We start from the raw sequence: 27964 nt of genomic DNA on the forward strand, positions 1-27964 counted from the left end.
TTTCATATGATACCCCACTTGGTATAGTTACCTTACTTTGGAAATTGAATATACTAATTATTACTTTTTGACTTGACAATACAGCATTGTAAAGTCGAAATCTCCTGAGGATGCTCCGGTGTCGGGGCGAAACGTGCGTCGAGAGTAGTGGAAAAGTCTTGTGTGGTGTTGCATGTGAATGGTGGTGGCAGTGCTTGCTTGGGAACTTGGCTTTATTGCTTGGTTGGGGAGGTAAGCGGTGCTTAGCTTGTAACTGCATGTTTGACCATACAGATTTATTCTGTTGGCGGATTATAGCAAAATAATTTTTAACTGTTTCTTGCTAAACATGAACTTCCGCAAAGTAACGCCTGATTCTATCCAATATTCTATCCAATAATTATTATTTGTTCATGATTCTAGGTCAATGGGAAGTACTATAGGTTTTCTCGACAGACACGACAGACGGACAGGCAGATAGACAACAAAGTGATCCTATAAGGACTCCGTTTTTCCTTTTGAGGTTGAGGAGGAACCCTAAAAATCATCTAGGCCTTAAAAAAGTTTTTGCTAGTTGATTAATAATATTGATAACATAATTTTTTAACTCGCTTCTCGGCTCTGATACCCAGTGATGTCTGAAAACTGATAACTAAATAATGAAGTCCGTAGGAGAACTACAGTAACCGGCATAGCTCAGCGGGTAGCTAAGCTGAAGTAGCAATGGGCAGGGCAGGGCAATTAGTTCTACAAACCATTAGACATTAGATTCCCTTCCCAAGGTGCTGGAAGGATGAGCTCGTACTGGAAAGGAAAGCGCAGCGTTGATAGATCCGTAACTAGGTGGAAAAACAGCATCAAACGAGTCGCAGGGTGTTGCTGGATTCAGGTGGCGCAAGACCGTGGCGTGGCGATCTATTGGATGATGATGACGATTGATGTTTGGTTAATAGATCGATGAATTCATTTACGTACCTATTGCAAGTTAGGGACAGATGACTCCCAATGAAGTCATAAGGAATCTCTCCAACTCAAGTTAAAGACAGCATTAGACATTTTGTGATTCACAGTTTAAATAAATCTGTTTGAATAAACAATGTGATAAGCGATACTCTACTTTATGAAGCGTTTAAATCGGACTATAAAACCATTTAAGTAAATGTATAAAACACGTAATAAATCATTACTTCAAAGTATGTATGTATAGTCTTGATACGTAAGGAATGATTTGATTGAGATATTAAACAGTAATTATTTACATAGTTATATAGCAATGAAGCCTATTAGTATTACCTAGTTAATGATGCTTTAATTTACAATCCTGAATATTAGGACCTTCAGAAGCAATGTTAATTAGAACGTTATTATATTTGCGGTAGTCTAGTAAGTAGTAAACAGAAAAATCTCTACAATTCATCCTTGGTACGTGATTGATTTTATTATCGCCTTCCTTGTCTGGTGTGTTTATTTTGTCGTAATCTTAAATTATAAAGTCAAACATTACATTATATTTTATCGTATCTTGTATCACCTTGATAATAGAAAACCACCACAAAAGGATCCGATTTGTAGAGACAATCTATTTAATAAGTGGGGCCATAAAATGAAGGGGTGCAATGGGAATTCCAAAGCAAGCACATTTTTCACAATCATCTTCTTTCTCGATCAATCAGATATTATAGATCTTTTCAAATATCGTATCGTAGCGAATAGAACTGTATGGCAATAAACTTCGTGGATATGGAAGACTAATCAATGAATGCGCGCCTGACAATGCCGCATATGTATACTATAGAACCATTCACATGAACTTCATTATTATAACCAAGTTACAAACCTATTCTAACAGGCACGGTTTGAAACCTGCTAACTTCACTCGCAAATGAATAATTTTGGTAGCCTGCGAGCATTTGAATAGGGTAATAGCGAAGGTATATCTGGCGAAACAATCAGTGCTCGATTGAAATTTGGAACACATAAAAGCACATTAAAACATTTACATTTGAAATATTCGGGAATTCAATTGAAATAAGGTAACATATAAAGTAAATGTAAGCTTTCGTTGTTTCAGACGGAAAGCGAGACATCATGCGAAGAAGCAGCACGTCTAACAGCCGAGGGAGCAGGCGACGCTGACGATGACGAGGCTTACGACTATGGGGAGCTTCCACCACCGCCCGACGGTGGCTACGGTTGGGTGGTGGTCTTCGCCTCCTTCATGTGCAACCTGGTGGTGGACGGCATTGCGTACACATTTGGAATATTCCTTCCGGAGCTGGTCACGTACTTTGGCGAAGGAAAAGGAACGGTGGCGTGGGTGGGAAGTTTGCTTTCTGGGGTGTATCTTGCTGCGGGTAAGTTTTGGAAATTGACTATATTATTATTGATTAATTAATTATTATTATTGATCCATCAGCAAGCTGAATGGGCCTGCCCATTGCCACAATGGGTAGGCCATGCTTGTCGTAGCGGCGAAATGGCCGGTGAAGTCGAAAGTCCCAGAGTGGAGACCGCGTATTAGTAAGAGTACTGTCAGAGTGAACTAGAGTGAGGGAACTCTCGGTTTGATCCTGAATCGACGATATGTTAAATATTAGGCTATGGTGATGTAAAATCAAAGACAAATAGGGCTACAAATTACAATACCTTTGTCAAATGCGTGGATGTGGTAAACATTTGACGCCTGCGCACTGGCAGCCGTTGAAGCCTCGACGTTTTGTTAGAAGTTCTCTAACTATCGTGAACTGTGGTACTGATGGACAACAGAATGGACTGATGACACAAAGAGGGTGGCTTGAAGCGGCTGGATGAGGAAGGCTTAGGACAAGGTGTGGCTCACTAGGAAAGGCCTATGTTTTACAGTGGATATCCGTAGGCTGATAAGATGTTGATGAGACCAACTAGGCAGTTATAGATATACAATCATTGTAGGTATAGTTCGCGACAGGAAGACAGCAATCGGGGTATGAGGCGGGGATCCCGCACCGGGTTAGCACGGAGGCTGTGCGGGTGTGCGGGGTGACCTGTCGCAAACTATAGGCATAGGAGTAGTTATACGCAGTAGTTACTGTAATTCAATGGACATTTCATCGTTTCCAGCGTTCCATCCATGTTCCGTCAATTGATTCCGGTGTTGTCTATTTCCTATCAATTCAAGTCACGTTTTCATATACGACTGTAGTCAGTACTCAGCAGTCATAGTCACCCATCTGCATAAAATGCCTTTGTTGATACTAATACCTATTAATGCATAATGAATATAGGTATTAGGTACATTATGTATAGTAAAGTTAAGAGTTTCTACCTTGTAGTTTCTTAGAATTTCATAGTAATTTAACCGGTTTTATTTACGCTTATTTATTTATCTTTATCTTTACTGTGTTTGTTGGTACGTGTTGTTTTGATTTTAGCTTGCGTGAATAACGAAATTATTCTTATAGAATACTTTTATTCGATAGATCTTATAGATGTTGCTTTCATGCTTACATCTATGTTCTAATAGATTTTAACGGGATTTTGTAATGGATTAAGAGCCAGCGAGGGGCAGACCTTCGTTATTTTATAAAAGCTGAAAGTTTCTCATGAAAACCTGCCAAAATATCAAATCCAATCTTCATTAAGGCTTACTTTTTGTTGGTTAAATCGGCCCTTAGTATGTTATCTTATAAAGTATGATAACAATAGTAAATTAATCTCAAAAGTTTGCTCTAAGCAGATAACATTTGTATAAACTAATCCCACAAACAATATAAAACTTGTATTATCAGAGAAATTTCGCGATAAAAGGTCTTTGCGGCGAGGAGCCGAGCTATCCATGTAATCTTGTTGATTTCTTATCTTGAAATAAAACCCTGAAGTAGTTATGTCCAAATAATATATTCAATTCTTGAAATTTGTTTCGGTTAAGAGAAATCACCAATCAGATATCCTATTATTTGCTACTTATTACGCCAAACATCGTTAATATAGATAGATATAACATAGCTTAGGTACAAATAACGCTATTAAAATAATAATAGGTTTAAATCATTTTCAGTCCAGTAATTTAAATATAGTTCATTCCAGCGCTGCAGTGGAATCAAAATGCTGTCACATTTTCCCGCATAAATCAAGCGCGAGCGCGAGATTCGATTGATGAGCTGGAAATGCTGGAATGCTGTATCGAAATTAATGGAAACAGGCTCTTGATTCACTTCAGAGTTAAACAAATTACAAAATGATAAGAATTAAAATATTAAAAGGCAGGCATAAGTATTTCTTTTACTTTAAAGTAGATAGAATTAAAGCAATTAAAATATTATCTATCGCTGATAATAATTTTATCGAAAGAATTATTGTATCTACGCCGCTCATTGAAGTATTGTGAAATGTTTTTGTCACTCGCATAGCGATAGTCAGTTAGTACTCCAATTTATCTGTTTAAAATTGTTATTGACCTCATTTGAAATGTAATCATTGATCGCAATCAAGTACTTTATCTCAGAAGTGTAGGTCTGACTCTGATTATATCGGGATTATGTGCATAGATATATAATAATTAGTAACTATATTATGTGTACTCTATAGTCCAACCAATTTTCATAATACAGATACAGGGGCCCTACATTATGTGTCTATATACTCTATAGTCCAATCAATTTTTATAATACATATATTTTTTTTTTGAATAATCAAAGGCTTGGCTAATTTTTTTAAGTAACTGGCCCGACGGATGCTCCAGAATTCAATTTAAACAAACCGTCATCTCTAGGGTTCCGTACCAGAAGAGTGCCAACGGGAAGTACTAACTTTCCCACCCGTCCGTCCGTCTGTCTGTCAGCAGGCTTGTATCTCGTGAAACGTACCTAAAGAGTTGAAGTTTTGATAGAATGCGTATTTCTATTGCCGTTATAACAAAAAATAATAACAATTACGAAATGGCCGCCATTAAAAAAAAACCGGCCAAGTGTGTCCGTGTTTTCTTGTGTAGATGTTACTTTTTTATTTGACTTCAGTTTTTAAGTCATGTAAATAAATATGTGTTAAAAAAGAAAAGAAAACAGATTTTATTATACTTAAAGTTATTTAGTAAATACCAGGCACAAGTCGCAGTAGGTATCTGAAAGTTTGACAGCCTTTCCTGTTTAGATAATGTTTATTATACAGGGTTACTGGTAATATGTCGGCAATCCGTTAAGGGGGTGTGGGCGAAGTAATTTGCAACCAAATGACCCCTTATGACCCCTAGGCAAATGTCAACCATTTTCGAGTAATTTGACTTTTTGTGTTTTTTAGAAGAATTTGAGGTATGCAACTTTGAAAATTGTTCTCAGTAGTGAGCCAGCGATGGGCGGATTATGATAATGATGTGTAAAGGAAACCACTCTACTGACTACTCTATACTCAATTCTTTACGTTTATAAGATACGACGTTTAAATTTAAACATACTTTTAACATATTAAAATATTCAGCTTATATTTTTAACGATGCATTACTATAGTAGACCTACTACTACTAGGTACCTACTACTAGAGATATTCTAGATATATACTAGATAGACCATTTAAATTAAATATGTCCATTACTAATTAAAACTTCCTAGAATCGTACTTATTACGCCATTTATAGTTCTTGTTACTTATGTAATCTGAGCGCCATTCATTTATTTTCATAGCCGCCATTGTAATTTTCACGCAATTTGCAACGCATTCAAATTTTTAAATGGCGCCTTTTGCTGTACAAGAATATCAGATTTTTCCATACAGTTTACCTTCTAACTCGTATGTTAAATGGTTCAATAATGTCCTAATCTTTTACTGGGTTCTTGGCTCTGGGTACCTATATCAAAGTTTTCCGTCAATACTAGATGCCTGCGACAACTTCGTCCTCGTGTATTTAGGTTTTTAAAAATCCCGTGGGAACTCTATGATTTTCTGGATTAAAATGCAGCCTATGTGTTGATTCAGGGTATAAGCTATCTCCATTTCGAATTTTAACCAAATCGATTCTGCCATTTAAGCATGAACGAGTAACAAAAATCCAAAGTTTAACACATTTATAATATTAAGTTTGTAGTAAGATGTAGTATTATCTACTAATTTTTAGTAATTACCTACGAGTAATAAAAATATATACTCTCTGCCCGAAGAAAAAATTACAATATTTGTAACTTAAGCACAGACTTAAGTACGCGTAGGTAGGTATAGCCAAAACACGTGCAAGCTGCCGTGAAACAAAAAGAGTTCGATGACAACTTGAACTTTGTGTCAAAGAAAAATTGCCGATATGCAATCAGTTCTCGCTAGAAGCGCGAATTAAGGGCGACATAAGAGCTGAAGATGAGACGTCGCATTTCAATGATGCGAAGCTCCAATCAAGCTTTATGATGTTTGAAAATCAAATGCTGAATTTAATATCACACGTTCTTAAAATAAAATTAGAACTTAGCCTAAAAATAATAGCTAGGCATATTTATACAATAGAAAAATACAGTACCTAGGTAAATAAAACTTAGCAAAATATCGTGTTTGTACAAAGGCAAGAGGATGCAGGAACAGCTTTTATCTCGTACATAGTGTCATAGTGTTCAGTATTCTCACCGCTTATAGTCTGATAAATTAGTTTAATCATTGCGAGTGTTTTTCTTTGTTAAAAACGGGCCGTATTTTAATTCAAAGCTAACAATATAAGCGTGCATACTAACTATAAGAAAACATCGCGTTTTGTAATATTGACATTTAAGGTTAGTTTATTGGTATTTAATATGAACGTAAATAAAGGAAAATGCACAGATTTAATACAAAAACTCCTTGAACTGGATAGCAAGTATTCAAATGTTATTTATGTATTTAAGTACATAGGTAGTCGTTCTCTGACAAGTTGGATATTTAGGTTTTAGGACAAGGTTGATGGTGGTTGTAGGGCTATCAATTATTTACTAACTGCCCTTCGCAACTTCATCTGCAAGCGATTTACTAACTTAAGGTCTGGACAGACTCAACGCGTGACTTCAGCAACGCAACAGCGTCGGCCTCATATAAAGAAACAAACCGAAATATTTTTTAACATTATTGTACCACACCATGCAATACGTTACCGTGGCGCTTCGACTACTCGAGCATTTGCTCAAAATTATAAAAGTGCTCAGTAACACTAATAATAATTGTCGTGTGTGTCGCAACGTGAACAAAGGTTTCAAGCTCAGCATAATGCTAAAAAAGTACAAGGCCAAGCAGCGCTGATATACGCTCATCACAATTTGTAATACAGCTGGTCGATTACGTAAAAGCTGCATCGATTATAGTATTATTACACTAGTAAACAGCGAGAGAGTGTCGGCTAATTGTTCGGTGTTCAGTGTGCAGTGTGTTGATGGACAGAAAATTATCCATCTTGAAAAAAATTAAATTGAAAACTTACACTACAGCCGCTGAGTGCAGCGCGACGGCATTAGCGCGTTATTATACGAGCGAGGCAGTGGAAACGCATCCAAACATTTCATTGTAAAAGTTCAGGAACCGTGTTAGACACGTTTCCGGCGCGCTGTGTCTGACCAAGCCTTTGATCCATGAAGATGCCGAATACGTCTTTGTTTATTTTGATGCCGAAATTTAACATGATCGAAATTCACACTATACATACTTACACAGGTAGATTAGGTAACAATCTAACTTTATTCGTAGGTTTATTTTTACCTAAAGTAGTTAGAAGGTAATCAAAAAGCATTTAGGTAAACATAGTTAAGTACCATATTATCAGTCATAAATCACAACAAGACGGTCTTTTTGTACAATACTTAACCACTATCTGATACCCGGGACTTTCGTGTTGATTTAGATTTTTGAAAATCTCATGGGAACTCTTTGATTTTCTTATCCTACCTATATTATGTCACTCTCCAGGTCTTTAACTATAATTACACCTAAAAAAAATCACATCGACCCGTTGCTCCGTTGCGAGATACGATGTGATTAAATGATAAACCAACAAACAAACACACTTCATATGCATTTATAATATGGGTAGAGAATAGTGATAAAGCACTTTATATCTGCTAGATTTTTGTGTTTTGTCTGCTACTTTAAGAGTAGAACTATATTTTGTTTTACATAAAAATCGTTGGCTTTTTCTTTTTATCAAAGCGTGATATATATTGAGGTGTATACTGCATTATATCAGTATATATTAATTAGTAAAATTATTATTAACTTTATATCTATTTAGTATAAGTTATTTATTCAATTAAGTCTGGACAGGGCGCCTTCTAGTTTGAGGTTGTTCACGTCCAAGTTTTGCATACAGATGAGACTCAACCTTGGTATAAATCCTACATACCCGTATACAATATATTCCAACTGATATTACAAAATATACATATTCATCGCTTTAATAAAACTACTTTGCAAAAGCCCATTGCGTAAGCTTTTGGCATAAACAATAACATCCCGTTTCTGTGTGTGTCATTGCGATGATGTTGACATTGTTATTTAAAACACCGGTAACTCGAATATCGAGATAGGTTGCTATCACAGAATAGATACATAATAGCACGTTTGGTGCTAAGTGGTATATGTTCCATATACACATATTTATTATTCTAGAAGGATTTTTTACAACTTTTTTTCCTTAAATAAAAATACGATGTTATACTGGTTAGATCTACGTATATCTGAGTATATCAACTAACTGATAATCTCCACCCACTTTAGTCCTTTTTATTGCTTCTGATTTGTTTTAGAGAAGTTTACGTAACCCGCATCCCAGTGTTTTCCATACAAACGTAGTTTGGTCACACGAGTAGATATACCTATTTGGTTCTCATGTAAATATTCAGAGAACAGAACTACGTTTGTTTGGAGCGTGCTACGAAGATACTCCTCTTAAAGCAGCGAGTAACCAATCTGTCTACATTTCAGGTCCTGTAGTATCAGCGCTATGCAACAAGTACGGCTGTCGAGCAGTCTGCGTGGCAGGCTCCCTGATAGCAGCCGTTGCGTTCGTGCTTTCCACCTTCTGCAAAAGCGTCACCATGATGATGATCACCTATGGGCTCATTGGAGGTGAGATTTGGTTCTGTATGATTCACAAGTCAAGGGTAAAGTTGAACGGCTACTGCCTCTAAGGCTGAGATCTATATAACGTACTTTGATTTTGTTCATACTTAAGTTTCAGTTAAAACGAGACAGATTTATGCTAGTGACATAATGCTGTCTCGTTTTATTATAGACTAGCCGATGCCCGCGACTTCGTTCGCGTGGATGTAGGTTTTTTAAATTCCCGTAGGAACTCTTTGATTTTCCGGGATAAAAAGTAGCCTATGTGCTGATCCAGGGTATAATCTATCTCCATTCTAAATTTCAGCCCAATCCGTCCAGTAGTTTTTGCGTGAAGGAGTAACAAACATACACACACACACACACACACACACACACACACACACACACACACACACACACACACACACACACACACACACACACACACACACACACACACACACACACACACACACACACACACACACACACACACACACACACACACACACACACACACACACACACACACACACACACACACACACACACACACACACACACACACACACACACACACACACACACACACACACACACACACACACACACACACACACACACACACACACACACACACACACACACACACACACACACACACACACACACACACACACACACACACACACACACACACACACACACACACACACACACACACACACACACACACACACACACACACACACACACACACACACACACACACACACACACACACACACACACACACACACACACACACACACACACACACACACACACACACACACACACACACACACACACACACACACACACACACACACACACACACACACACACACACACACACACACACACACACACACACACACACACACACACACACACACACACACACACACACACACACACACACACACACACACACACACACACACACACACACACACACACACACACACACACACACACACACACACACACACACACACACACACACACACACACACACACACACACACACACACACACACACACACACACACACACACACACACACACACACACACACACACACACACACACACACACACACACACACACACACACACACACACACACACACACACACACACACACACACACACACACACACACACACACACACACACACACACACACACACACACACACACACACACACACACACACACACACATACATACAAACATTCTCCTTTATAATATTATTATAGATCTCAACCTGAGTCATGACTATCACACAACCGATAACACTTGGAGCACACTTGATCTGAGTGAAGACCACAACATACTAATTTCTTCATCCAAAGTCCCGAAACAACTGTGCGTGCATAGTTAAAGAATAAATGTAATTACCTAACAATTAGTACAAAGTTTTATTGCGTTCAATTTGCAGTTTGACATTCATTAGTTAAGTAGCGATTAATCTAACGGAGTATGTGAATTGCGTATTCAATTTGCTAACTGGCTTCGAAGTGCATTGTTATCTACTAAAATCTAATTCATTATTTTCACCTTAGTAAGAGCGTGACCACTATGATAATAATAGGTAACGCATTTTACTGCTAAACAAAATAGTAAACTCTTATTTTAGTAATTAAAAATGTACCTAGTACCTACTGTATCTAGGTACTTATAATGTGATACCTGGGGCACTGGAGATTCTTTCATGCAGAAAATACCCGCAATGCACCAAGCAGACTTCAGTCGCCTCGGTTTAATAAAAGCTCTGCCTAGCTTATTAAGTCTTCTAATGGGTTTTAAATTTTCAAGCTTGTTTTCTTCTTTCGAGATTAAAAAAAATAATTTCAGCATTTTCCTTTCTGCAAACGGGACCACGATCAATTTTATAATCTGGAGACCCTCGTTTATTAAACTCTACTTAACTTGCAGCTCCAGCATTTAACCAACTATTTTATAGAGACTACTGAAATCTCTATCCAGAAAGTTTAAATTAGACGAAATTGCGTAGGTGGACAGAAACAGGGCGTCAGAGAGTCAAGGTTAAGGAGCAATTAAAATCTGCTGAAGGTCCTGAAACCGTAAAATCAGCCTACGGAACACCAAGTTATGGCAATAACAAATTATTCCCCGAATAAATTATGGAAGGACGTCAACAATTTCAGTATTCATAAAACGGAAGCCATAAAATATTTGAGTATTAATGGAGTCATTAAAAGGATGACCAAACAAGCGGATAAACAAAATTGACCTTGAATTAATTTTGAAGAGTAAAATATTCTACCGGTGAATAAACAAATCTTTCTAGTCCGATGGGGGAAAACATTCAGTTACGCAATGTCTGAACTGGAATTTCTTGTTGGCGTGTCAATCTTTTATTTTACGCGTTTGGTCACGAATGTTTGCGCCAAAAATTCGGCCTTGAGTATTTTCAGTATTTAACCAGGTTTCGCTAATAATGTTACCCCAAATCGAAGTACTTACACGGAGCAATTGCGGTCTGACCTCTGCTACTCCTTTTATCGATCATGTATGTACCTAGCTGCATGTACTTTGGCTGTTCTGGAATTTTGTTCTCGCTCGTTCAATCAAATCATGCCCTCTTCAAGAATGTAGTTGTAGCTTTCAGATTGTAGCCGTACTAATGAGACAAGTCACTCCCGAAAGATTTATTCGCCTTCTATCCAATTTGTCACATAAAATATCTTAGCTGTTTTGAAACTGAAAGTGGCAGAAATAATGGCAAAACAGAGAGGCAATCCATTTATTGCTTCAGCTGAAACGTACGAACATAATTGATTGAGTAATTGATGGAAGATTCCCATACGTCCCGATCTGTTCCTTTTTTTTTTTTTATTGAAAATATTACAATAAAACTTAAAGCTAGCCTTATCTAATTACTATACAAATCATGCCCGCGTGGAATGGTGCCAAGAATACTGGCTGCATTTCCGCGTTGGACAGCCAGGCTGATCCGTTGCGCAAAAAATGAGCCAGCCCTTCTGTCATCTGTTCCTTATAAGCAAACGAATATTTATTGTTCGACGTAATAAAATGCCAAACTGCGAATGGAATCCATTAACGGTTGAATCCAGGAATAGATGAGGGCCTGTCGAGGACGAAAGTATGTATAAATCGGTATAAATGTTAGGTACTTAATAGAAATGTCTGTTGCCAGCGGCCCTGGCACAATGCGGCTTGCTGCCTCGTTGGAGACATCCTTTACATTTAGACACGAAATGTAAACACAATTACTCTTAAAAGCTCGAACAATAAAAAAAGCTTTTATTATCTACATACTTAATCTACTTCTGATTAATATTTATTTGAAAAACGCTTTCTTGAAAGCGAATCGATTTGTAAAATGTCAAAAATCTCCCAATTCTGCAAGATATTTTCCTTACTAATATTATAATAATTGTGAAAGTGTCTTATCGTTTCACGACTCATCCTTAACCGATTTGGACGTTTGGTACAAAGATAGCTTACACCCCGAGAAAGGACATATTATGTAGGCTACACTTTTGGTCCCGAAACCAGATTTCCCACGCGATTTTTAAAAATCTAAATCCACGCGGACGAAGTCGCGGACAACATTTAGTACTTAATGTTGCTAAGCTTGTGTCTTTGTTAATATTATGTATTTCGTACACAATAACTCAAAATTTAAAAAAAACCCCAACAAAAAAACTCTATAAGAAAACTAGAAAAGAGCTGATGACTTTCAAACGGCTGAACCGATTTTCTTCGATTATAGCCATAGCTAAGAACACTCAATCAAGCCACCTTTCAAACGAAATAAACTAAATTAAAATCGGTTCATTCGTTTAGGAGCTACGATGCTACAGACAGATACACACATCAAACTTGTAACACCCCTCTTTTGGGTCGGGGGTTAAAAATTGAAGAAACAATCAAAAATAAAGAACATTAAACCCATTGAAAGCAAAGAGGCCGGTTATTAAAAACGTTTTCCATGTTCTTTGTTTTGCAATCCGCTGAAATTGGTGGCAACAGACCGTGTGTGAAATTGGACACATGCCAACCACGACGAAAGCAGTTGAGCACAGCTTATGTATGAATGCTTATAAGCCCTTTAGGAAATTATCGTTGAGTGAATAACGGCGGCTTTTCCGACAATCCTACCCCTACGTGTAAATATTTAATGTTGAAAGTCGAAAGTTTGCATGCGATTGTGTAGTTAGGTTTTTCCGAGAGTTAATTGCAGTATGCACCCTTGGAATTATAACTGTCATTGGAATTTGCAGTTGTTTTATGGAACATTGTGGTATTTAGTTGACAGACTCGTGTTATTTAGCTTGACCTTAAAAAACCTATTATTCTGTAACCTTAGCACACGTTGCTTAGCCGTAAGCATTAGTGGCTTGCTAGAGGGTCCCACAGAACAGACATGTTTCGTTTTATAACTTTGCATTAAACCCCTTTTTTGCGGTCTTGCCGAGCACGACCTTGACGTTTGACGAGAGATGTTCGTATTTGGAGTTTGGCGATGTTAATAGTTATGTATGACCTGGACAATTTTTGCTGTAACGTGACTTACCAACTACTTATTTGGTGGCTGTAGCACACGTGGCTTAGAAAAGTCCCACAGAAAACAGACTTGCTTCCTTTTATCATATTTTAGATTTGAATCCGTGTTTTGCCAGGGAGACTAGTAACTACGTAAGTTCGTAAAGATTTTGGAGATGTTTTAGTACCTACTGTGTGTTCTAGACAATTTTTGTTGTCACGTCGTTTTCAAGGTCGTATCAGAAATTGGCTTGGTGCCAGTGATTGTAGACGATACGGCGCCCTACAGCTCATAGTATAGAACTATTGTTAATCTTATCTCGTTATCTGATCGCTCTTGTCACAGATTGATATATCAATCCATTTTCTTGTACTCATTTCACTGATAAGTGGAATAGCCGAAACAGTACCTAAAGTACAGGTAGAAGATTCCATGTGGTCCCAAGTAAGAATTCTATTACTTAATCAATATCTATTTTTCCACTTGGTAAGTAATTATATTATTAGATACCTACTGAATTATTTTTGAAAAACAACAACAACATACTGAATAACACCAAGTAATCAATTTAATGGAATATTTCTAATAAGTACATAGCAAAGTAGGTAAGTAAACACAATACCTAAATTAACTGTTGAGACTATGACATGACTACAGCAATAGGCGATTGCAAACCGGTCACGTACGAATCGGACTCGCACAAAAAAGGTTCCGTACCAAAAGTTAATTTTAAATTTTTTTAAATTGTTATGGCGACCAGTTTTAAATTATTATTTGTTGTTATAATGGCAATAGAAATACACACAATGTGAAAATTTACGGTTATGAGATATAGACCGCTGACAGATAGATTGACAGACACATAGATAGACGGATGGACAACGGAGGCTTAGTTATAGGGTCCGTTGGCACCTTTCGAGTACGGAACCCTAGAAGGATGATTCATCATTGAGCTAATCACTCGACAGGGCTAAGAATCAACTAGTTGTGAATTCCAGTGTTCAGGGCTGACTAAAATTGTAGCGTTGAAGGATGATAACGAAATAAAATTACATCATCTTCATCATATAAAATTCAAAAACTGGGTACTGGTCCAATATGTTTCGAAACATTCGTGATTTTCACATTATTATGTTGCCAATTTTGTCATATTTGCACGAGTAACCATTTATATACGGGCATTAGCGTCAAGTCCGTGAGATCATCGACAAAGTCGGGATATAATAAATAACTAAATACGATATGCACATTTGGCTTTCCAAATGTATGATGCACTAAGGTTTACACGGAGTAAGTTATGAGTATAACTAATATTTAGGCCTCTTCAGGCTTGCCGCATTGACTAAATAATTTCTTACCATCTAGTAGTAAAATCTCAGAAAAATGCAAACTTGTGTATATAAAGTAAAACTAAGGTTAACTAAAGTAAAAGCTCCACAAAACCAGTGTCTATGTGCATAAACAAATTATGTATCTGGTCGCTTCATACGAAAGAGGTGATTGCTTTAATGTATCGAAGTTTTTTTCGTAACTCATTTTCCAAGGCTGGTAAATTCCAGTTACAGGTCTAATATTATTATGGGTATATTAGTAGATTAGGCGGTGCCAACTTGAGTTTGTAAATGAGCAAATCTCTTTTCACGTCTACCATCCTGTCATACATGGCGAATTTTTTATTCAGCCTTCGACTTTGAATAAAAATGGAAGGTCGTGACAGTAAAATTTTCGCTGCTTATAACCCGGTTGTTTGTAAAATTTTCATTACACATGTGTCTTTTTCAATTGTATCCTTCGCTTCCCGGAAAGTGACGCATATTGAATTAATGCTGATGACCCCTTCGCAACACTGCGATTCCTTTGTCTGGTTTCGTTTCCACTGGCGATTTGTGGGCCGCAAACACTGACTCATACGTTATCAATATCATACCTACGCCAGATATTGTGTGTTTGTTCAAATGCATCTGTTTGAGTTAGAATAGCAAGCATAAGGTTAATTAAATTGTATGTTTTGTGATTACAGACAATGTAGAAGTTCGTTAGCACTTAATTTTCTAATTAGGAAATTGCGCCGACCTCTTTAACGTAGTCTGGTTGTTGTTTATAAATGAAGCTGGCACGTCTTCTAACTTTTATTTCTACTTTTGTAAGTAGAAATAAAAAGTCTTGTAAAAATTTTTCAGAGAAATGCGAGTTTTATCGTACTGTTTTTTCACGTGTTTCTGTGGAAACTCTAAAAGTGCCCCGGTATTCGGAACAACACATCCAGTTTACGGCAATTTACGTGTACCTACTATAACAGGGTGTAACCAGAACGCTAGCAAAAACGAAGACAGATGATATTACCTATTGATGATACCTGATAAGACAAAAAAAAATATGAAAAAACCCTTAGTTTTAAAAGTTTTTTCAAAAAACATCTGACTGACGCTAGAAATCAACGAACGTTCCATAAATAGGTCACTCGAAGTCAATGCCGCGTCGTAAGGTGAGGCATTCGCCGGAGTTTGGCACGCTATACCATGCGGGTTTGAAAAATACTAAATCACTAAAACTACAAGATAAGGCAAATGGTTATTGGCGTTGGATTGTGTTAAGGTAGTATAATTATAACGCTAATTTTTCGCTAGCGTTCTGGTTACACCCTTTATATGCAAGACACTTGTTATGGAAGGCTCCTTTTGGAAAATTCCACGCTCATATACGAGTAGGTACCCATATTGATTAGGGCACAAACATTCGAGAGTTTGACGAAGCCCAATAGCAATTTATTAATTTCGTTTGGTACATAGGTATTTGGTAAGTGATTGATGTCGAGGTCGTGAAACTGAAAAGATGTGTAATTGTAATAGACGTCTAATGTATCACACTTCAAAGCAATGAGTCAAAATTGTCGAGAAAATTGCCGGAGTCTAATCTTATTATACTCATGATGTACATCGGGCGAAAAAATTTTTGCCTCCCAATTGAGATACATATTTGAATTAAAATTCAAATGCCTAAAAGCACTACTGTAACTGAATGTAATTTGAACTTATTTTTTTCTCTGCAGGTATGGGCTTCGGCATGATCTACCTCCCGTCAGTCGTAGCAGTAGGCTACTACTTCGAGACCCGCCGCTCCTTAGCCACGGGTATCGCAGTATGCGGGTCCGGCGTAGGCACATTCAGCTTTGCCCCACTCGCCGCAATTTTGCTGAACGAATTCGGCTCGTGGCAGAACGCGAATCTATTGCTTGCTGGGTTAATATTAAATTGTGCCGTATTCGGCGCCTTGATGAGGCCTCTGGTGTATCCCAAAGTAAGTTTAATAGTATAATACTAAACAGGGTAATATTATGTATATCGTCATGCATGTATTGCCTGTGCACTTCGACTTTTGCATGTTTTAAACTCGCATTGCTAATGGTACATACACATACCTCAAAATTTCTTCGAAGATTATGCAGACTTTCTGCAATGTTTTCCATCTCTAAATGGTGGTAGATAAATTGCAGGGTAAAAGTACCAGCAACGCTCACAAAGCTTCTCTTCCATAGGATATACATTGTATAGTCCGCTTTTACTTAACTTGCTTAAAAAATAAACAAATTGCAGAAATTTTCTCAAAGAAACGCGTAAGCGAGGCGTCTGACGTGTAAATTAAAGTTAGCTTTTCACTCGTATCATGATTTAATCCCCAGTTCAACAAGATCGTATGGGCCGCGTATTTGTAAATATGCCTCTTACTACTAAGCTATATAATATAATATAATATAATATAAGTATAAGCTACTGTTTTACCTTTTACTGACTGACTGACGGACTATAACTGAGGTAAACTGAAGTATCTAAATTGAATTTCACATACACCTTAGAATTTTCCCTGACGCAACGTATTCCGTACAACAATAATACGTTTTAGCAACAACGTAAACAACTGAAACAAATCAATTTTCTACTTCTTCGACTTTCTAAGAATTGGATAAGATTATTGAAAATGCTTGCAAATCGGGCAATATAATATTTCAGTGTTGAATTTTCAGCGGAATTTGAAGATAGTTTATGTGTTTAGCTAAGATTACATTATTATCGACAAGAGCCATCCAGTGGGCATATTTCTAAGAAAATCTAGAACTTTCCCTTTTATCCATTTGGCATCACTGAGTTGTTTTAATGCGGTTTTAATCCAACAGTAGGTATCAAAAACAACCAGCATAATACTAAAAATAGCTGCTTTAATTTAGAATCCGTTGAACATTGCATCCGGAATGCACAGCGTGCATTCCGGATGCTCTCATTGGAGTTTACGAATAATTTTTATTTTATTCCATTATAGTTAGCCTTTGACATGCGATCTTTCGTGATGGTAAGTTATGATGCAGTCTAAGATGGAAGCGGGCTAACTTCGAAACGGTATGGCAGTTTCATTAAACCCATACCCCTGATCGGTTTCTACACAGCATTGTACCAGAACGCTAAAACACTGATGGGACGGCTTTGCCGGTAGGGTGAAAACTAGCCGCGGCCGAAGCCTGCCACCAGACCAGACCAGAGTCAATTTAGAAATTATAAATTCCCCAATTGCCCTTGCCGGGCATTGAGCCCTGTTAATAAAACCACAGCGCTCACCACTGTGCCAGGGAAGTCGTCAAAATCGTCTAAGGTCAACAATGATTTCGTACATTTGTAAAATGTACAATACAATAGAACACTTTGTATAGGTATTAGGTTACTGTGTCGTAATTAATACCTATCCGATTATGTACAATATACATACCTACATAATAAAAGTGTCCTAATTCAACATAGGTATTTAAAAATTTAATTCATACAAAATTTAATCTGCCCCAAATTATGACTGTATTTCGCATATTAAGAGATCATTTAAAAGTCATCTAATTCCATCTTCCATCTACTTCCATCGGCGGTGTTCCCACTAGATTACAACGTGGGGTTATTCAAGGGGCGGACCAACAGATTCCCGAAAGGCCGGCAATGCATCGCCGGTTCCTCTGATGCTGCAAATGTTCATGGGCGATGGTAATCACTTAATATCAGGTGATCCGTCTGCCGTTTGCACGCTATTTTTTGTATTAAAAAAATGAATTCGAAACCTCTCAGTATCTTGTTATAATTTTTTCTCTTTATTACACGAAATGCTTTTACGAGCTTGTAGACAGGCGAAGAACTATAAAGTAGGTCTTTGTTGCAGACATCGGGTGAGAAGCCTTTACTGCAACGAATGGCGGAAGAAAAGCGGCTGCAAATGGAGAGAGGCTCAATAGGAGGCTCGTACTTTGTTGTACACTTACCTGATGGCACTATGGAGAAGAGATTGAAGGTAGATATCACACCCATGTAATTCATTGTATTGTTTCTGTTTATCTAGTGGTAATAGTCTTATTTATTATCTACTAGATGATGCCCGCGACATCGTCCACGTGGATTTAGGGGTTTCAAAAACCCTGTGGGAACTCTTTGATTTTCCAAGATAAAAAGTTGCTTATGTAAATTTCCCGGAATGCAAGCTACCAAATTTACTGTACCAAATTTCATATAAATCCGTTAAACTGTTGGGCCGTGAAAAGCCAGCAGACAGACAGACACACTTGTATTACACTAGATTAGTACGTTTTTTCTGTAGTAGTATTTCGTGCCTCATTAAAATTAACGCCTCGTATGTAACTATAGTAGATTTTCTTTTTTGTAAATATTTATGTGATTAATATTTAATTTTGTGTAATTAGTTGCATGGTAGATTTAACATTGACTTTTATTGGAAGACTTCCAATATATTGCAGGCGCCCCTGAACATAGACCCGGGGGTCCACTCGTCGCTGAATCTGGAGGCGCTGGCGCGCGTGCCCACCATCCCCAACATGCCGGGCGTGCCCACCGTGCCCACGCTGCCCACCATCACCGAGGCCAGAGTGCCCGACGATAACGAGCTCAAGAAAAAGGTAACTAATTTAGAAATAATGTTTTTAAATTAGTGAGCTCAGGCTGAGACTAATTACTTAATTTGTTTTGCAACTAGGAGAGTGAACTGTCGACTTATAATCCCTTCCCCGTCTTGCCCCTGTCTTCTTACAGGATTGCTGTCAAGCTTATTGTTCCTTGTGTAAGGAAGTTTAGTTTCAAAAATGTTGTCCAGAGCGAGAACGGCACGGCGGCGCACGCGCAGGCGCAGCACATGTCGCGCAACGTGTCGTCGCCCGCCTTCAGCGCGCACGCGGCCGCGCTGCCCAAGAACGGCTCCGTGCCCTTCTTCGACGCGCAGCGCAAGCACAGCGTCGCCGAGAGGTCAGCCCCCGCCACCGAAGGGTATTTACACGACCTTCCTATTGCAGGCTTGCTTGGTGCTGGGTAACGTGACGTCCAACGGGAAACGGTGTTATGAAGAAGATAGAAAATCTTGCTGCACGGATGCTATAGTTCTTGCAATTCAAAAGCCCCTTATAAAAAAATGTAGCAAGAATCGTCGGCAGACTGTCCCACCGACATTTTATTTCTACAGCGCGATGGTGTCTTGATATAACATATACTGCCGCATGTCGAAATGTCGCATGTTGTTGCTCCGGGCGTAAACCATCCTTTATTAAAATTTAGCTAATTTTATTTAAGCATGAAAAATTGACTGATAGTAAAAGGGAGAGTAATAAATAAGCTAACCATATCATAAACATTATATCACAATATTGGGTTTATGAACCGTGCATGCGAGATAAGAGTAAAACTGAGGGTATGATTTAGAAATCTACACTGGTGTTAACATACCCCAACGTTTTATCTACAGTTTAACAGTTGACGTAATTCTGGTTTACCTCCTTTAGTGTTAATTTTAAGACGCCAGCTTCTGGGGTGTTAAGATTTTACCTGTAAAGTGCAAGAAAATCAATGTCTTTGCTTGGTGCTGGGTTTTGGGTGTTATGTTATACTTTACCTGTGATGTACGTGTCAAATCGGCCCAATTGATTTGTTTTATCTTGTGCGAGTAGACTGGACATGCCAAAGAAAATTTTGTAAAATCATAGAATATTTTTGTGTGTAAATTTAATAAACTCTTCCGAGTTTGTAAGTGTTGTATTCTCAATTTTCAGATTTAAGCCGTCCTTAGCTGCAATTAGAGCAACGTCCAAAACTTCCATGGGCAGCCAGTATCGTAGTGATGTAAGTGTTGGATTCATAAAGATGAATGTAATATTTATTTTTACAAATTTCGTAAATCACATAAAATTTTTCTTCTAAATTGACACAAAAAGTTATATATTTTTGGAACCACATAATCAGACCTTTCATTTGATACCAAACTCGATATTTATCCCAATTTTAATTTTATCCTTAACGAATTTTTGTCTGTCGTATCCGCCATATTGGAATTGTCATGACGTTATATTTTGACCTGTAATACTGGAAATGCTTTTCGCAGTTTCCTTACCTTGTTTAGCCGAAGTCGGGTGAACAAACATTTTAATGTAAAGGAATTAAGAAAAGATACATTTCTCAGGGGGACGATGGAGTTTACAATTCGAAGTTATCAGTAGCGGCGCCGCGCGAAAGTTCTAGAATGGTCCGGCCGATGTCTCGCAAAGACATCTTCTATTCCGGCTCAGTCATCAACCTGCCGCAGTACCAGAGCCAGAAGTCGCTGCAGGGTTACAGGAACTCTGTGCTGAGCTTGCCACAGAGCAGGCAAGCCGGTGATCTGGAAAGACAAGAACGTAAGTAAATTCTTCCATATTTGAAAGTTCTAGAATGGTTCTTTCGTGGAAATGGAAACTGCCTGACTGAGCAATTCAGAAGATACGAGCACGAAGGCCTAAGATTTCGATCTGTCTGAAATGGCACATCCTGACTGCATATTTGGGTTTAGTAACTAAGCGAATTAAAATCTATTGTTTAATTTCCAGAATACGACCTCTGTCCATGCCTAAAGCTGCCCGAATCATTCAAATCGGCGCTATCGTCCATGTTGGACGTGAGTCTGCTGCGGGACCCGGCGTTCATGCTTATTGGCGTGTCCAACGTGTTCGGCATGGCTGGCCTCTACGTGCCCTTCGTGTATATCGTGGACGCTGCTCAACTTAACGTGAGTGAACTTTGATAAATATTTCATTCACAAAAACCTCCCTCTTTTGGAGAGACATAGCCATTACCCAGGGCTAAATGTTTAGAAATCAGTTTGCAGTATATCTTACAAGAAAACTTTCTCACAAGATTGTTTAATAAAAGCACCCCAATGTACTAGTAAAAAAATTACTGGCTTTTACCTGCGAGTTTAAAATCTTCATCTTTGAAGACTAGTCAAAATCGGTTCAGCGCTTGTCCCGTGATAGTATAGGTATGCCGTAGGTCTATTTCTCGGACCAAAAAGCCAAGCCTGTAATCCTAATTATAATCCTTGTCGGCATTTTTTCAGGGTGTGGAACAATCTCAAGCTTCGTTCCTGTTGTCAATCATCGGAATAACGAATACTATTGGCCGTATCGCATGCGGCTGGGTTGCAGACTTTCCTTGGATGGATTCGCTGCTACTCAACAACATCTGCCTTGTTATTGCTACGGTACGTGGATATGTTCCGCCATACTATTATTTTCCTGCCATATACTATGAAAAATGTTTGGTCAGAAAAATTCTGACGCACGCCTAAAGGCACTCTACTCATACATTTTGCACTGAACCCCGTAGACACGTCGCAGACTGTCGAAATTTTGCCCGATTAGAGTATGCTTCTCATAGGTAGCGGACTTCACCTAGCTGGACTCCTAAATTGGAATAGGTAAAGATAACACGCTATTTTTAGAATTCCGTACCCGAATGATGCCAACGTCCCGTTGGCATCATTCGGGTACGGAATTATTAAGCTTATTATTAAGCCTATTATTAAGCTTCGGTGTCCTTCCGCCCGTCTGTCCGTCTGTCAGCGGGCCATATCCCATGATCCGTAATATGTAGAGAGTTAAAATTTTCACAAAGTTTGCTTTGTTAGATTTTTGACCCATAGACTCTCTTAAGTTTTAATTTTTCTTTGTTGCAGATTTCCGTGGCTCTTACCCCCTTCTGTTACTCCTATGCGACATACGTCTGTGTCGCTATTGCTTTTGGAATTGCCATCTGTGAGTATTGGTTTTTTTTTACCTCAATAAAGTGGGATCTTAGGACCCTAGGACCCCAACGTGGAACGTTTAGCGGTTTTTCGAACTATGTGCCCCGTCCATTGCCGCATCAACTTTGCGGGCTGTGAGAGTAAGGGAATAGAGAGTGCACCTGTATTAAGCCCACACTCTCGTGCGCTATAATGTAATGTCCCGCGCAGATGACTACTCTCCATGGTAATTGACCGCCGTGGCCGATATTCGGCCGAGAGAACATTACGAGGCCCATAGTGACCATGTATCGATTAATTTTGAATAAAAACTTTTCAGCCGGCTACATTTCACTAACATCGATCATCCTCGTGGATCTTCTGGGGCTGGACAAGTTGACCAACGCGTTCGGGCTCCTCATACTGTTCCGTGGCGCGGCCGCTATAGTGGGATCCCCGTTGGCCGGTGCGGTGTACGACGCTACGAAGAATTACGACGCGTCGTTTTACATGGCCGCCGCTTTCTTCCTGGCTTCCACGCTTACGTCGTTTGCGGCGCCTATGTTCCGCAGGTAAGAATTTTTAAATAAATGTTGTCGAGTCACAAAAAAGAAGGCAGGCGCCTCTTAAAATAGGATGCCCAACGACAATTGGACAGCACATTTAGGAGGCTTCCACGCTTAGGCACGTTGTTTGGGGTGTCTAGGTTCCGCAACTAAGAATTAAAACGTTATGACGTAACACCACAATAGAATTATGTAACCTGGAGGTTAGAGATCAGTTTAATAACAAATTGCTTAGGTATTGTTCTTATTTATTTATTTCTAAATGTTAGCCAATTAGTATCGTATTGTACTCCGGTTAACTCAAATATTTTGGTACAGAAAACCGGAGGAAATCCAGCAGCCGCTGGACGTGCTGACGCCCATCGACGAGGACCTGGAGGAGGGCGAGGAGGACGACCCCGACGACACGCCCATCACCATGGGCGCCGCACTCGCACGCGCGCCCGCTATCACGCGCACCGCCGCCTCCCCCTCCGACCCGCCGTCGCCCACGTCGCCCACATCGCCCATCAGCCCCACCGAGCTCTCCCAGCGCGAGAGCGTGCTGTAAGTCCACACAGAGCGAGCTGAGTGCCAGTGGTGCGACTGTGACCTAATTAGTAGATACGGAGACGGAATGTCGATGCATTTTATTGTTTGCACTAACAGCTGAGTACTGAAACGTATCATCATATTATAAATAAAAAAAGAAAGATTGTACACTCAAACTTTTACAAGTGCTTCTCAATCATCAAAGAATCTACCTCTGGTTTAGAACTTTTCTACCGAGAAGAAACATTCTACGAAAAGCCCGTGTCCACTGGATCGCAATCTGAGCGTACGCGCACTTTGAGCGTCGGATTTTCGAAATGCTGCAAGGTGCATCCATAGTATACGGATTTTGCATCGGTATTTTCATAGTAGCCGACTACTTTGTCTCGGATTTTCTGATCTAGTGCATACAGTTTTATAAATACAAACAAAAGAAAGTAAAAGTAAGTAAGTTTGTAAAGTTTTACAAAGCAATATATCTTACGCTGCGTACGCTCCGATTCCGATCCTGTGGAAGCGTAGCTTTAGCGTCCCAACTAGTATAAGCCAATACTGATACGTTTCGAAATTCTCTCTTTTTATTCAAAGACGCTTTTAAATACTAAGAGAGATCTGTATTCGGCTGTAAGATAGCAAGTGTTGCTAGTTATCTTATTTTGTCGACATTTTGTCCGCCTCTTGACTGATGTAATGATAAAACTCAGGCGCCGATGGCATTTATCTCGCACGTCAACATTAGATAGAGTACTAATTCAATCTAGCGGTTGAGACCTCACTTTTCCTTCCTTCTTTTTATGGCAACTTAACTTTTATCTTATTTGATAAGTAGATTAATTCTGTGTCATCTTATATCAATTCTAGCAATCATTTATTAGTCAATCACTTATTTTTCTTATATGATATTAATAAAATAATGTATGGCGCACGTCTTCTAGTACTTGTATATTCCCATTTCAGTGCTCGAGTCTTTTATCGTTAAGTTAAATAATCCATGGTTCACCTATCTTGTAGTTTATTCAATTGCATATTGTGTTGCACTATTCAGTTGCAAAATCGTGAGATATCACTTCATGAACCAACCTTTTGAGCTATGTACTTGAAAAAAAAAAAAAAGAGTCAACACTATAGTTATCAAGTAGCTAGTTTCTAAAAAGCATGTTTTCCATTCCGAACCCTTCGCCCCTAATGTAGTTAGAATACTAACCCAAATTTTAAAACAGCTGGTATCTCAAATACCTCATTTTCCAACAGGTCATTTTAATTCAAGTGTTGGAAGATAGAACAAAAGAAGTAGTTTATGTAGTTTGGTGAGAATTTGTGGTAAAAAAGAAGCTATTGTTTTCAAAGAAAACGAACTGTAGCATTATTTTAAATCGCATAGTTCGTAACTATAGTAATAGAATATCGTATCAAAGGACTGGCTACTAAAGATGTGAAACTTTTTTAATTACTATAGACATTGCCTTGAAGATGTATTACTTTTTCGGTTAAGTCCAAGCACAGTTTTGTAGGACAGCCATGCTATCTTTCTTCTAACCTTTCTTCTTCTGCTTGGTATACCGAGGTCTCAAAACGCGAATGTGTATAAATGAGTAGATAGAATTTAAATAATTAGATAGTTTGGTCGACGAGACACCTCAGTCTCGATAATAGAATGTTTGTTATACGAGTAAGTTAAATAAGATCCAAATTTGATTGGCTGCAGACATTGAAAATATTGTTTACTGTTCTTCTTCATTCACAACAAGAATTTATATTCAGGAATTATCCAAATCATTCAAATATTAATTTGTACTTACGAATAGTTATCATATTTTCCACACAAATGTATTTTAGAACTCATTTAAATATTAACAAATACCAATCGAATTCATTGAAACATTGTTGACATTTTCTAGAAACATCAGTGTCTATTGTTTCTCTAAACATGTCTATGAAATTTCGTTAATGGGTTAGTAATATTCAAATGAGAATCAAAATGCGTTTGTATGAAGCATTGGAGGCGCGCTAGAGTTACTTCTCTTAAATTTTGTAAATAATAAAGTTTGTATTACCATCCTTTTGAAAGTACTTTCTTTTATTAATAATATTAAATAGATAATATAAGCAATATTTTCAACGTCTGCAAGCCATGTTGAAAGCTGTGTTATATTTTAATAATAGTAACTATCATGTACTAATAAGAATTGTTTATTATGTAGAATTATGTCTGAAGATATACCAACTGTAACATATTGTACTTATGGTGCAAAATTGTGTAAACATTTGAGGTTAATTTTTATAATAATTATGTATTACAAGAATTGTGTAGACTTTGTGAAATATGAAATGAAGATCTCATCAAAGAGGTATCACCTACACAGTCTAGATAATAAACCAATGTTCTTAAACGTGCAGACGGTATGTGTGCAAAAACTATGTTTTATACAATCTTTTGTATATTTAAACCTTATTGATCTTATTACAAAATGCACAAGTTTAACATCAGTTTAAACAACTTTAAAGTTTTTGTATTAAGACCGCATTGGTTTAAATATAACTAAAAGCGCATTCGCTTATTATTATTTATTAATGTTTTTAATTGGCAGGTTTTACACGAAGATTTATGCTCGACTATCAAATTAATGCAATTAATTTGCAGTGCATTTTATGTAGAATTTTTATTTCCGATTGTGCCATATAAGTATTAAATGGTCGCTTAAGTTCTAACACCATGCACCTAAGTCGCCATCTCTACGCGCGAGAGTATCACGGCGATAGTCTCGCCGTGTCACCAAATTCGATACAAACTCTATTGGGCTATCTTCACAGGGCGATACTATCGCGGCGATACGACGAGTGGCTCTGGACGAGTATAACGTCGCGGACTTACCGCCTGTCGCGACGATATCGCTGAGTCTCGCGGCGATATCGCCACGTTACGCCACAGTTGAGAGGCCCAACGAGGCGTTGCAGTCACGTCACGCGGAGATCCGTTGCGGCCTCGTGGCGTATCGTTGCGAATATCGGTGACACGCTGGCGGAATTATCGTGGAGATTATCCGACGATATTAGGACGGACTCGTCGCGATAGTCTCGCCCATGAACATGGCGCCTAAGCAATTTTTGGCGGTTCTGACATTTAGATGCCGTTCGTTAGAGAATCAAGGACACGTCGCGTGGTTTCGATCAGTCAGAAACAAAAACGTCCAATAAAAACTCTTAGAGGAAGAAAAAGTAAGAGCACGATATCCTAAACCTCGGGAAACAGGGATTTACGGTATTCCATGTTTTGAACCTACCGGAGCGTTGACAAATTTTTTCGGGATTTGATCGAAACTCCTCCTTACTCTGCTGAAAAGTTGCCAAAAAGTAAATCCTATTGAGTTTCAAGCAATTAAATATCACTTGCTGTAACGGCGAAAGTTTTCCTCATGAGGAAACCTGAACGCCTGAGAGATATCCATAATTTTCTCAAAAGGTGTGCGAAGTCTGCCAATCCGCACTTGACCAGCTTGGTGGACTATGGCTAAGAGGAGAGCCGTTCTCAGTAGTGAGCTGGCGATGGGTTGATGATGATAAAGTTGCTAATTTCGACTTGCAAGGTATTAGAACTCAAGCGATTATATCATTTGTAATGGAAAGTAGTTATTCAAGAAGTAATGAACTCAAAACTAATTATATATGTACTTACTTATTATTATTATTATAATGTATGAGAGACAGTATCGCGACCGTCAAAGGGAACTTATTGTTCTAAGCCCCGTATGATAAATTCTAAAGAAACCCCCTTAGATTAAGATTTTAAAAAACGGGCGATTGTATGAAGGGAGATGTAATTTGTAAAGTCTGTCATGTAACATGTTACTTAATGAAGTTACTAGATAGGACACTGTACATAACTTTTACACGTGTTGATAGCCGATGTGTACCTTATATGTACGAGCAACATTAACTTAGTAGGTAATAAGTCTCCATTTCTAAAAAAAAACTCTAATACACGTTTTCTAGATACATTTTTTTATATTATTGTCCAGTCCGTATACTAAAGCAAAATAAATTAGTACTTAGTATAGGCTGTACTTAGTGATCACGATTCTGAAAGTATCTTTTTTCTTTAAAAATGGTCAATCTGAGTTATTATGATTATTTAGCTATTTTGGTTTATAGTTTGACCCAGTCTAAAAATTAAAAAATAAAATAAAAATAAAATTGTAAATACAGTAAATATTAACTGCACATCTGTAAAT

The 27964-nt window shown here is 38.2% G+C and overlaps 1 protein-coding gene across 9 annotated transcripts in view; it reads left to right on the forward strand.

Annotated features, from left to right (window-relative positions):
* LOC123870451 (monocarboxylate transporter 4) overlaps positions 1–27964 on the forward strand; it is a 54324-nt gene that overhangs the window by 15382 nt on the left and 10978 nt on the right. For 3 of the 9 annotated variants that reach the window (XM_045913769.1, XM_045913772.1, XM_045913776.1), the window contains exons 2-15: positions 2051–2333; positions 8875–9018; positions 16625–16872; positions 18766–18894; positions 19337–19513; positions 19708–19877; positions 20654–20723; positions 21061–21274; positions 21464–21642; positions 21973–22116; positions 22591–22669; positions 22979–23210; positions 23523–23750; positions 24987–27915. In XM_045913769.1, the coding sequence (XP_045769725.1) occupies positions 2051–2333; positions 8875–9018; positions 16625–16872; positions 18766–18894; positions 19337–19513; positions 19708–19877; positions 20654–20723; positions 21061–21274; positions 21464–21642; positions 21973–22116; positions 22591–22669; positions 22979–23210; positions 23523–23750; positions 24987–24996 (2307 nt within the window). In that variant the 3' untranslated portion in view covers positions 24997–27915. Of the gene's footprint in view, positions 1–2050; positions 2334–8874; positions 9019–16624; positions 16873–18765; positions 18895–19336; positions 19514–19707; positions 19878–20653; positions 20724–21060; positions 21275–21463; positions 21643–21972; positions 22117–22590; positions 22670–22978; positions 23211–23522; positions 23870–24986; positions 27916–27964 lie in introns of those variants that run through there. The other 6 variants (XM_045913771.1, XM_045913774.1, XM_045913773.1 and 3 more) reach the window with 5 other exon arrangements.

The sequence above is a fragment of the Maniola jurtina genome, chromosome 12 (genome assembly GCF_905333055.1).
Source record: "Maniola jurtina chromosome 12, ilManJurt1.1, whole genome shotgun sequence".
NCBI classification, from domain to species: domain Eukaryota; kingdom Metazoa; phylum Arthropoda; class Insecta; order Lepidoptera; family Nymphalidae; genus Maniola; species Maniola jurtina.